The sequence below is a fragment of the Macaca mulatta genome, chromosome 2 (genome assembly GCF_049350105.2).
Source record: "Macaca mulatta isolate MMU2019108-1 chromosome 2, T2T-MMU8v2.0, whole genome shotgun sequence".
NCBI lineage: Eukaryota > Metazoa > Chordata > Mammalia > Primates > Cercopithecidae > Macaca > Macaca mulatta.
The window spans coordinates 1180773-1193796 of record NC_133407.1 but is presented as its reverse complement, the minus strand read 5'-3'; the positions used below and the strand labels follow the sequence as shown (position 1 = coordinate 1193796).

Genomic DNA, 13024 nt, shown 5'->3' with positions numbered 1-13024 from the left:
GGTCTTGTACTCCTGGGCTCAAGTGATCCACCTACCTCGGCCTCCCAAAGTGCTGGGATTACAAGCGTGAGCCACCGCACCCGGCCGAGAATCTTTATTATATTAGTGGTAGGGAGGATTTTATACATTTGGGATTTTTATCTGTCCTATAAATACCTGAAGTACAAAATGCCTCTAAACTCTTAACTGCATTAATTTTCTTCCATAAAATTAAGAACTTAACCTAAGGATCGTCTCTGTAGTTTACTCCCACAAATGAGCAGAGATTGTAGAAGTTATTTCTAGTGAGAGAAGGCGAATGTGGAGAAAAATGACTTGTGCTTAGAGGATTTTGAAACTGGAAGGAATTTTAGGAATAACTTAGTATACTTTTCATACCATTATTACTTCTTTTTTCTGGTTTTGAAGATGAGTATGAGGTCCAGAGACTCCCAAAATCATACAGTGAATGACTAAAGTAAGTGAAAAAGTTATCACTCAATGAAACTCAGGTCTGGGCCCACAACCCAGTTTCTCTAGTGTTTTGTTTTTTTTTTTTTTTTTTTGAGATGGAGTCTCGCTCTGTCACCCAGGCTGGAGTGCAATGGCACGATCTCGGCTCACTGCAACCTCCGCCTCCCAGGTTCAAGCGATTCTCCTGCCTCAGGCTCCCAAGTAGCTAGGATTACAGGTGCCCACCACCACGCCTGGCTTATTTTTGTATCTTTTAGTAGAGACAGGGTTTCACCATGTTGGTCAGGCTGGCCTTGATTTCCTGACCTGGTGATCCGCCCACCTCGGCCTCCCAAAGTGTTGGGATGACAGGCATGAGCCAGTTTCTCTAGATTTTAGCAGTCCAGACAGGTGAGTAGTAAAATCAAGCACATAATGCTAAGAACATACATGATATTCTCCTTGACATGCCAAATATTGTTCTCGAGTTTCTGAGTCCAAACTTTCCTCCACCATTAAAGTTTCTTGTGCCCCTTGATAGGTGTGTGGTTCACTCTTCATATATTGTTAAGTCTTTGTCATGAGAAAAAAAGGGACAACTTGACCTTTGAGAATAAGTCGTTATTTAGAATATTCCCAAAAGCCTAGTAAAAATGATACATTTCCCCAAGATAAGACTACTAGGCTTACAAAAGAGTCATGGTGCTTTGATTTCAGCTGGAAACATAATCTGTGTGAAGACTCCTGGTTTTATCCATGCTGTATATACAGGAAACGTTTGCATTTACTTTTATTGTTAAGGTGACCGCAAAATTGTCGCTGCCGAGCTTTGCTTTAAATTCAGGCATGGAAAGGGGAGCTGGAACAGCTGGCTTTAATTTTTAAGTGTGACATGCATCAGAAATATTTTAAAACATGGGATCCCCAAGCAAAAAATAGTAAATGTGTCATTGGTGTTGAAGTTGGAAGCCACATGACATTGTGACATGACTGAATTAAGCAGAGGGTGCTGTGGTTTCGAGATGGCTCGTTTCTATGCTAAAGGAATTTTTGCACTTTATGAATTGGAGAGGAGAAAGGCGACAGAGATTTCCAGGTGGACAGAATGCATCTGGTGTTGTCCTTAGATGTAAATATCCGAGATAGTTTCAAGCTGTTGTGAGGATGATATAACCTAAATGCTTCCACATAAAGGCAGTTACTTCAGGGAAGGCAAATGAGGTAAGAAGGGAGGGAAATAAGGAAAAAAGTTGTCATGCAGGAATTCATCAGATATTAAGGTGTTTTCCCGTAGGAATGATTAAAAAGTAAACGAACCCTTCTATCCATTCCCAATGCAAATGAATTAGAGGAAAATGCAGCTGCCTCAACAGAGGTCCTTACCCCTCCCAAGGGAAGCTGAGGTCTTATTAGGGTAGTAAACACCGTGCCAAACGTTTGGAGAGTGCCGATTGAGAGATGGTACAGATACGCGAAACGTTAGCGTTTACTTTGGATGTTAAGGTGACGCGGGAACCGTCACTGCAGCGTTGGCTTTGCGTTCAGAGGCGGCAGCTCAGCGCAGCTGTAGGTGGAGGAGCGTGCAGGGAGAGGGGAGCTGGGATGCGGCTGCGGTCTACGCTCGCAGGGGTCTGTCCTGCCTCCGAGGCTGCACTGCAGTGGGCGTGCAAGGCGCGCGTGTACCGAAGTACAGGGGACCTGTCTGCAGCAGGAGGGACTCGAAGTACACGGAGGATTAGGAGATCACCGAAGGCACACGATTCACAGGCGCTCGCGGTCTGGCTCCCCCAGTTTGGGCGGAAAGTCGAGCTGCTCACAACGGCGGTCCTCGCGAGCGCCCAGCGCGGCGGCTGCAATGCCTCGTCCGGTCCTGCGAGGGCCGCTAGGAGCGAGTCACGGCGCGGGGCCGCTCTGGTCGCCCGCGAGCGTCGGTGGCCCCGCCCCGCCCTCAGCCGCGGGTGGAGGCGGAGGACGGCGCCGGCGCGTGCGCGCTCCCTCGGTGCGGCGGGCTGCGTGCGCGAGTGGGAGGCGGCAGGCCTGCGACTCCGGCCTTCCCGGCGCCCGCTCCCAGCGCGACGTCTCCAGCCATGAACCGCTTTGGTACCCGGCTGGTGGGAGCCACGGCCACCTCTTCGCCGCCGCCGAAGGCCCGCAGCAATGAAAACCTCGACAAAATAGATATGTCTTTGGGTGAGGGGCCTAGTTGGACCGAGTTGGAGTGCGGGGGAGGGCGCGGGCGGAACCAGGCGGCGCGGTTTGTGGGGGCGGGGGCGGTCGGCCGCAGTTGCCGCGGAGTTTTCTCGCGGGTGGGCGGACCCGAGCGGAGGCCCCGAGGACAGCCGGGAGCGCAGGCTGGACGCCGGGTGCCCGGCGGGACCGCGAGGGACCCGGGCGTCCCCTCGGCCGCGGCGGTCGGAGGAGGGGCTGTGGGGGCGGGGACCGGGGCGCTGCGGGCCCGGAGGTTCGGAGGGTCGCGGGGGGCGTCTCTTCCCCCCCGACGGGCTACGGCTCGCCGCCCGCCGGCTCTTTGTGAGGACGGGTCCGCGGGTTTCCCCGGAGCGCGTTCGCGGTGGGCGTTATCCGGGAGCCAGCGGAATGGTCCGACCGACCGTGCCCTCTGAAGAAAGACCTGTGAGAGCCCGGCCGGGCTGCGATCGGTCGAACCGGGGCCGGAGCTTTCCCTGGCTGCCGGGCGCGACTCTCGGGCCACCTCCGGCCGCGGCCCCGGAGCGTGTGTCGGAAAGGAAGCGGCGCTCGGCCGCCGGCGGGGTGTTGTGCATTGAGCGCTGCTGGAAAAGCACGGTCTCCCTCTCCAGGCCTCCGAGTTAGCTCGTGGGGAGAATGCGGCGATCTTGGAAGGAGACATTGCCGTGGCTCGCTGGGCAGCCAGGTCAGGCGTGGGGCTCTTGAGCGTGCCTAAGGGCCGGCCGGCGTGGTTTCTTGTCGATTATGTAAAAAGCAGGGGGGTGTTGATTCCTTTGAAATTCAGCCCTGACGCTACCCAGGCACCAGCCGCTGTGGTCAGCTTGGCTGGGCTGAAGTACGAACATGTCTGTCGGGATTCGGTGGCGTTAGGTGGAAGTCAGCTCTGCCAGCTCTTCGGCCGGCAGCTTTTCGGATGTTTAAAAGTACCTGACTGGTGGATTCCGAGGCGTACCGTTTCCCAGGACGGTCTTTGGGGTAATAACCGTCTGGGAAACCTTCTTTCGGTTGTCATTTCTTCCCATTTGTCTTGTGTGTCTTTTGTTGTGGTTTATCTGGTGGAACATTTTTGGTTCCAGGTGAGAAGAGAACTGTTGGTTTCTAGGATTGCCACAGTCAATATGTGAATTTAAGGAAACGATCAGAAATAATAGGTTTGGCCTCAAGTCTTGCCTTGCTGCTGGTTAGTAGTGAGCTTGTGAGAAATGAGAAAGCCGGGGCTGGGCGCGGTGACTCAAGCCTGCAATCCCAGCCCTTTGAAGGCGGAGGCGGGCAGATGGCTTGAGTCCAGGAGTTTGAGACCAGCCCAGGCAACAAGGTGAAATCCCGTGTCTACTAAAAATACTAAAATTAGCCAGGCGTGGTGACCGCGTGCCCGTAATCCCAGCTAAGGCATGAGAATAGCTGGAACCCGCGGGCGTAGGTTGCAATGAGCCGAGGTTGTGCCACTACGCTCCAGCCTGGGCTGTAGACAGAGACCCTGTCCGCCACCCCCCCCCCCCAAAAAAATGAGAAACCTTTTGAGGTAAGGCCAAGAAATAATGTAATAATGAATATTTATATATATATTGATTGCCTACTACCTACCAGGTACTGCACTAAGCATTTTATGCATTAACTCAGTTTATCCTCATAATAACTCTGTGAGGATTGTACTTCTAGCAGAAGATCGAGAGCATGGAACCCAGAACCGCACTGTCTCAGTTCAGGTCCTGGACTAAGCATTAAATTAAATTAATTAATTATTTGAGATGGAGTCTCGCTCTGTTGCCCAGGTTGGATTGCAGTGATGTGATCTCGGCTCACTGCAACCTCCGCCTCTCGGGTTCCAGCGCTTCTTCTGCTTCAGCTTCCTGAGTAGCTGGGATTACAGGCGCCCGCCACCACTGATGGCCGGTAATTTTCCTATTTTTAGTAGAGACAGGGTTTCACCGTGTTGGCCAGGCTGGTCTCAAACTCCTGACCTCAGGTGATCTGCCCACCTCGGCTTCCCCTACAGGCGTGAGCCACCGCGCCCGGCCAGCATTTTGTATATTAACTCAGTTTATCCTCATGATAAGTCTGGGAGGGTTGTACTCCTAGTGATGGACAGCGTGAAATCCAGATCCACACTGTCTCAGTTCAGGTCCTGCCTCTGCCACTTTGTAGCCATGTAACCGTGGGCAGATGATTTCCCAGTGCCTCGTCTGTAGAAAGGTGATAGTAATTAGTATTTATCACATAGGGTTGCTGAAAACACTAAATGAGTCGGAAGGCATAAGTGAACTGCTTAGAACAGGGCCTGGTATACAGCACTGTATTTTTCTACGTACTCTCTATATATGTGTGTGCTGTATATATGCCTTTATTTTTCTACATACGTTTCATATATATGTGTGTCTGTCTGTATGGCTTTATTTTTATACATACGCTATATATATGGGTATGTCTATATAGGCCTTTGTTATTTTTCCACATACACTATGTATATGTGTGTGTCTGTATATATGGTTTTGTTATTTTTATACATACACTGTATATATGTGTGTATGTCTGTATATATGGCTTTATTTTTATACATACATTATATATGTATATGTCTATATAGGCCTTTATTTTTATGCTACACTATATGTGCGTGTATGTCTGTATATATGGCTTTATTTTTATACATACACTGTGTGTGTGTATGTCTGTATATATGCCTTTGTTATTTTTTTTTTTTTTTTTTTTTTTTTTGAGACGGAGTCTCGCTCTGTCGCCCAGGCTGGAGTGCAGTGGCCGGATCTCAGCTCACTGCAAGCTCCGCCTCCCGGGTTCACGCCATTCTCCTGCCTCAGCCTCCCGAGTAGCTGGGACTACAGGCGCCCACCACCTCGCCCGGCTAGTTTTTTGTATTTTTTTAGTAGAGACGGGGTTTCACCGTGTTAGCCAGGATGGTCTCGATCTCCCGACCTCGTGATCCGCCCGTCTCGGCCTCCCAAAGTGCTGGGATTACAGGCTTGAGCCACCGCGCCCGGCTATGCCTTTGTTATTTTTATACATACACTTTATATATGTGTGTATGTCTGTATATATGGCTTTGTTATTTTTATATATACGCTATATATATGTGTCTGTATATATGCCTTTGTTATTTTTATACATACAGTTTATGTGTGTATGTCTGTATATATGTCTGTTATTTTTATACTATGCTATGTATATGTGTGTATGTCTGTATATGGCTTTATTTTTATACTACACTATGTATGTGTGTGTGTCTGTATATGGCTTTATTTTTATACTACACTATATATATGTGTGCATGTCTGTATATATGGCTTTATTTTTATACACACACTATATATGAGTGTATGTTTATATATGGCTTTGTTATTTTTATACACACACTATATATATGTATGTTTGTATATATGCCTTTGTTATTTGTTGTTATTTCCATTTTATAGAAGTCTGAGGCATAGAGAAATTAAGTAACTTGCTTGAAGTCGTACGAGTTAGTTAAGTGGTAGTACCAGGATTTCAGTCTGGTTCTAGAGCCTCAAACCGTTTTACACCTAGATTTCTTAAGTTTCTACATTTCCTGTTTGCTTTTTGTATGTGTTTTGTTTGATGACTAGTACGTTGAAGTGAAGACAATCAAGGGGTCGTTCTCTTGGAGGTGGCAGTGAAGTGCTGTGGAGAGCTGAAGCAGCTCGGTCCCTTTCTTTCCCCCAGGAACGCACAGCAGCCTCTCTATTGCATTTTGGTGAGAATTTTACAGAAATGGGATGAAGAGATGATCGTCTGTCTTAGACAGTTATTATGCTTTGTGAATGTTTAATCTTACCAGGTTTGCAGAGGTTTTAGAACCTGATTTTTTTGTTTTAAATCATGGCTTTGCTAGGTGTATATGAATTTCATATAGAGTACCGAGTTTACCAATAGCTGCCCTCATGGTTCCATTTCTTAATTTGAAAATGGGTGTTATGATGATACTTGTTTCATAGGATTGTTGTGAATTAAGTGCATACATGTCAGAACTGTTGGTACTAACGTTACTAATGCCTGTACTGTAGTACTTACTACCACCCCTACTGCTGCTGCTATTACTATTACCATGTATATTCCCCTAGTGCTAGGGGAAATGGGTGTTATGATGATACTTGTTTCATAGGATTGTTGTGAATTAAGTGCATACATGTCAGAACTGTTGGTACTAACGTTACTAATGCCTGTACTGTAGTACTTACTACCACCCCTACTGCTGCTGCTATTACTATTACCATGTATATTCCCCTAGTGCTAGGGGAGAAACTTAAAATAGCTCATTGTAAGGAATTTTTAAAAAAAATTCTGATACCTCTGTATCTATTCACTGGGCAGGAGAAAGGCATTTTCTTTTTTTAGATTGAGAGAAGCCCCTCAGCCATGGTAGCTCATTTGACTTATTTGAAGATGTAGGTAGTAAAATGTTGAAATGTGAAATGTAATTTTGTATTTAATATGCTCTGCTACTTCTCATTTTTAGTTATATTTAGACTTTATACACTGTATTTTATTTTATTTATTTTTTCATACGGAGTCTTGCTCTGTCGCCCAGGCTGGAGTGCAGTGGCACGGTCTTGGCTCACTGCAAGCTCCGCCTCCCGGGTTCACACCATTCTCCTGCCTCAGCCTCCCGAGTAGCTGGGACTACAAGCACCCGCCACCACGCCTGGCTAATTTTTTGTATTTTTTTAGCAGACACGGGGTTTCACTGTGTTAGCCAGGATGGTCTCGATCTCCTGACCTCGTGATCCGCCCACAGCCTCCCAAAGTGCTGGGATTACAGGCTTGAGCCACCACGCCCGGCCCATATGCTGTATTTTAAGATTAACTTTGTTAGTCAACATTGTACTTTGCCTCTTTTTTTTTTAATGCTCCCCAGACCAAATTCATTTTTTTGATTTACTCTCAAGGCTTGAGATTTTAGACTTTTGATGAAGAGTAAGTAGCACTTTGTTAAAGGAAAGCAGTGTCTCATAAAGAGTGTCTTCCTAAGTATTCGCTTGATGCTTGTTGAGATGCATGTTTATATATCTGATGTTCATGAGACCTTTTAATTTTTTACAAAAGTTTTTGAGTGCCCTTAACTTTGATGAACTGTGAACTCTTTCGCAGTTGGACATTAATTTTAAGAAGACAACTAAATACTTTGGGGGAGATTTGAGAGATTTTGTGTGAATATTTGAGTGTAATTAAGAGTCTTAAAGATTAGAGATGGGTTAGGTAGAACAGTAATATATTACAAAGGACCTTCAAGTTATATTTCCTTCTCTGACTTCTGGAAAGACTAATTATAGTGACAAAAAAATTTGAGTTTAATTAGTTTTGTAGAGTTTTATTAAGAAGTTGTTGACTGTATGCAATTTCTTTGTTTTATTTGCTTTCTCAATTATCAAATAATACTGAAATTAGGACTGTGGAGAAAATGTGTGTGTGTGTGTGTATATATATATATTTTTTTTTTTTTTTTTTTTGAGAGACAATCTTGCTCTGTTGCCTAGGCTGGACTGCGGTGGCATGACCGTGGCTCAGTGCAGCCTCGAGCGCTTGAGCTCAAGGAATTCTCCCGCCTCAGCCTCCCGAGTAGCTGGGGCACGCACCACTGAGTACCGAGTACCACAGGCACGCACCACCATGCCTGGCTAATTTTTAAAAATTATCTGTGGAGATGAGGTTTTGCTGTGTTGCCCAGGTTGGTCTTGAACTCTTGGGCTGAAGTAGTCTCCCATCTCACCTCCCAAAGTGCTGGGATTGCAGGCATGTGCCACTGTGCCCAGCTGGATATTTCTTAAAGGAGTATGTTTGGCTTCTGGTAACCTCTTTTAACAGATATAAATGGGAATCTGGAGTACATTTAATTTTCTGGTCTTCACCTTGTTCTGTTGTGGTATTTTTGTTTGTGAATTACCTTGGGGCAGTTTGGTAGTATGTTTGGAAGTAATGAGGCTCAGATCCGTGTACAAAGAAAAATAAGGTAACCTTGAAGTACTTTGCTAGAGGTGAGCCATTAGTATTTTTTTGTACTATACCTTTATTATGGCACTTGTTTAATTTTGTATTTGCTATTTGCATGTCTGTTTCCATCAGTACTTTTAAACTTACTTAGAAAAGGGACCGTATTTTACTTTTGTTTCAGTTACAGCACAACCTGACACATATATTCACTGCATGTAGTATATGCTTAATAAATATTGGCTGAATTTCAGCATTTAGTATTTTAGTTGAATGGTTTAATTTTTGATTACCTACATATTGGAAGGTGGTCATCTTTTTTTCCTTTTTTTTTTTTTTTTTTGGATGGAGTCTCCCTCCGTCACCCAGGCTGGAGTGCAGTGGTGCGATCTTGGCTCACTGCAACCTCTGCCTCCCGAGTTCAACCAATTCTCCTGCCTCAGCCTCCTGAGTAGCTGGGATTATAGGCGCATGCCACCATACCTGGCTATTTTTTTTTTTTGTATTTTTAGTAGAGACAGGGTTTCACCATGTTGGTCAGGCCAGTCCCGAACTCCTGACCTCAGATGATCCTCCCACCTCAGCCTCCCAAAGTGCTGGGATTATAGGCATGAGCCACTGTGCCCGGCCAGAAGGGGGTCATCTTTAAAAAATGGAGGCTTCTGTCATTATGGAAAGTAAGTAGGAATAACTTTTGTAAACAGGCTTCTGCTTAGATTCATCAGGTAAAGAAATACTATGGCTAATTGCACTCTTCATTAATTGGTAGATCTGCTTTGGGCTGTTGAAAAATGGCTGATTCTTGTTATCCTCTTATGGAAGTGCTTTCAAAATAGAAGTTAGGAACATAGGAAATCTTATCAGCTGGAAAATGAAACTGAGTAATTGAGTTAAGTTAAAATGAAAATAATTGGCATTTCCTCTATCATAGATGATATCATCAAGTTGAATCGAAAGGAAGGGAAGAAGCAGAATTTTCCAAGACTAAATAGAAGACTCCTCCAGCAAAGTGGTGCCCGGCAATTCAGGATGAGAGTACGATGGGGAATCCAACAGAATTCTGGTAAGTTTTGAAAGGAAGCTTTAATGAAAAGCTGTTATTTGTGTGTTCATAGTGTACTGTCTTTAGCGTATGCTTAATGTGGAGGAAATGCATCAGTACTCTTTGTGTTTTCTGTTTCCTGTATGACTAGGTGTTTGTTTAGATCTAAAACCTGGTAAAAATTTCAGTAGCCTTCAATAGGCATAACACTGTTTCTTAAACATTTAAGTCATTTAAAAGTAACTTCAGTTTATACATAGTCTAAATTATATTCAGAGTTTAGAATTGCAAAGGATCTTATAAATCATGAGCTCCTATCTCCATCCAAGTGAGATGTTCCTTTAATAGTCTGCCTAATGGATGACTAACTCCAGCTTAAATATATTCAGCGAAAGAGTATGCTACCTCACAAGCATGAGCCACTGTGCTTGGCCTCTTAATTTGAATTAAAGCATGCCTGGCACTTTAGTAAAGTTATAGAAAGCAAATTCTCTTTTGTGTATGAGAACTCTTTAATTATGTGGAGACTACTATTACATTCTGCGTAGAAAATGACCTTCAGACTCCTTGTCTTATCATCCAAGAACTTTAGGATTTGTTGAATCTTCCAAAGTGACACTCAGAATTGAATGCTTTAGATATAATGTGGAACTCTATACATTTAGTTATTTTTGACAATCTGCTGGAAGCTTATTTATTTATATTTATGTTATTTATAACCATTATATATTGCCATTATATATATATAACCATTTTTGTATTTATATTATTTATAACCATCTCGATTGTAGGCCGTAATTGAACGCTAATATATATGGCTTGTTAACTTCTTTATCAGCAATATCAGAATTTTAGAATAAATCTTTGTTCAAATAAAAGAACTAAACCTTTTTCAGATATGTAAAAATATGTTTGACAAACTAACTTCCAAATTGATTTTTATTCTGTATGTTGAAAAACATAAAAATAATCTCCAGTAGGTTGAACATAATTCTGTGTTTACAGCTAACATCCCATTGTATCCTCAAAATATGTATAACTGAAGCCTAGCACAGTGGTTCATGCCTGTAATCCCAGAACTTTGGGAAGATCAGTTGAATCCAGGAATCTGAGACCAGCTTGGGCAACACAGGGAGACCCTGTCTCTACAAAAAATTTTAAAAATTAGCCAGGTGTGATCCGCCCGTCTCGGCCTTCCAAAGTGCTGGGATTACAGGCTTGAGCCACCGCGCCCGGCCAAGGCCAGGAGATCGAGACCATCCTGGCTAACACGGTGAAACCCTGTCTCTACTAAAAATACAAAAAACTAGCCGGGCGAGGTGGCGGCGCCTGTAGTCCCAGGTACTCGGGAGGCTGAGACAGGAGAATGGCGTAAACCCGGGAGGCGGAGCTTGCAGTGAGCTAAGATCTGGCCACTGCACTCCAGCCCGGGCAACAGAGCCAGACTCCGTCTCAAAAAAAAAAAAAAAAAAAATTAGCCAGGTGTGGTAGCCTGGGACCTCCTTCTGGTCCCAGCCACTTGGGAGGCTGAGGTGGGAAGATGGCTTGAGCCTAGGAGATCAAGGCCACAGTGAGCCATGATGGTACCACAGCACTCCAGCATGAGACTCTGTCTCAAGAAAAGTACATATAACTGAGATTGGGCCCTAAAAAGAAACTATTCATCTGTAAGAATTTTTTGAATAGTTGAACCTAAGGGAGTGAATTTCATGACAGGTATTCAACTGTAGCAAATGAAGTTTAGTTCCAGTGATTTATATTTACATTTTTTTTTGAGATGGAGTTTCGCTCTTGTTGCCCAGGCTGGAGTGCAATGGCGCGATCTTGGCTCACTGCAGCCTCCACCTCCCAGATTCAAGCGATTTTCCTGCCTCAGTCTCCCAAGTAGCTGGGATTACAGGCATGCGCCACCATGCCCAGCTAATTTTGTATTTTTAGGAGAGATGGGGTTTCTCCATATTGTTCAGGCTGGTCTTGAACTCCCAACCTCAGGTGATCCACCTGCCTTGGCCTCCTGCCTCGGCCGCCCAGAGGGCTGGGATTACAGGAGTAAGCCACTGTGCCCAGCCTAAATATTTCTTATAAATGTTATTGAACATACTATGTATTTTTTGTATTATTTGTTTGTTTTTGTATTCTTTGTTTTTAAAATAACTGTTGAGAATTCATAGAAGCCAGAAATATATTCATTAATTAATGTTTATCAAATATTTAACATTAATATATTTCAGTGTTGGCCGGGCGCGGTGGCTCAAGCCTGTAATCCCAGCACTTTGGGAGGCCGAGACGGGCGGATCACGAGGTCAGGAGATCGAGACCATCCTGGCTAACACGGTGAAACCCTGTCTCTACTAAAAAAATACAAAAAACTAGCCGGGCGAGGTGGCGGGCGCCTGTAGTCCCAACTACTCGGGAGGCTGAGGCAGGAGAATGGCGTGAACCCGGGAGGCAGAGCTTGCAGTGAGCTGAGATCTGGCCACTGCACTCCAGCCTGGGCGGCAGAGCGAGACTCCGTCTCAAAAAAAAAAAAAAAAAAAAAAAAAAAATATATATATATATATATATATATATATATATATTTCAGTGTTAAATACTTGATAGATACTCTAACCTGATTGGGTCCTAGGTTATATAAAGATATGGTCTTCTACTTCAAGGAATTAATTTCCAGTATTAGAGATAAGATGGAAAAGGTAGTACGGGAGAAATGTCATAAGAGAAATTCAAATAGTATTATAGGACTTTAGAGATTTTGTACTAAGAAGATCAGGAGTAAAGATTTCATGAATAAGGTGAAATGTGAGCTGGTCCATGAAGGATCAGAAAAGCTTTTCTTTTATGGATGTTGTGATCTGAGCCTTGAAATAAATGATATCTAGGGGCAGCTTAGGATTTCATAAGATTGAGCTTGTCCTTGTATGTTTATTGCTTACATGTGACAGGGGCTAAAATAGAACAGCAGCCACTGTTGCTGAATGTACAGAGATAGAAGATTGTCTTAAATTCTGATTGGCTAGGAAAAAGTTCAGATTTCCACTTTGTAATGTCAATGAGGATGTTGGCTTGAGGTAAGAGAAATAATTAGGACAGAGATCTCTTTGCAGATCCGCAGTATGATTTCTGATGGCTGAACAAGTCAGTGAATGAAATCTTTCTAACTTCATGTGTGAATAATAATTTAGGCACTCAGTAAATACTTGGAGAAACTACCCAGGTGTTCTTCAGTGGTAGAATGTATAGAGTGTTCTTCAGTGGTAGAATGTATAGAGTGTTCTTCAGTGGAGGAATGTATAGAGTTGTTCTTCAGCGGTAGAATAGAGTTGTTCTTCAGTGGTAGAATGTATAGAGTTATTCTTCAGTGGTAGAATGTATAGAGTTGTTCTTCAG

At 44.1% G+C, this 13024-nt stretch overlaps 1 protein-coding gene across 6 annotated transcripts in view; it reads left to right on the top strand.

The window, feature by feature from the left end:
* Window positions 1–13024, top strand: part of FYTTD1 (forty-two-three domain containing 1) — a 51414-nt gene that overhangs the window by 12996 nt on the left and 25394 nt on the right. For 2 of the 6 annotated variants that reach the window (XM_028843374.2, XM_028843373.2), the window contains exons 1-2: window positions 2434–2622; window positions 9527–9658. In XM_028843374.2, the coding sequence (XP_028699207.1) occupies window positions 2520–2622; window positions 9527–9658 (235 nt within the window). In that variant the 5' untranslated portion in view covers window positions 2434–2519. Of the gene's footprint in view, window positions 1–2433; window positions 2623–6234; window positions 6365–9526; window positions 9659–13024 lie in introns of those variants that run through there. The other 4 variants (XM_077990888.1, XM_028843375.2, NM_001266475.1 and 1 more) reach the window with 3 other exon arrangements.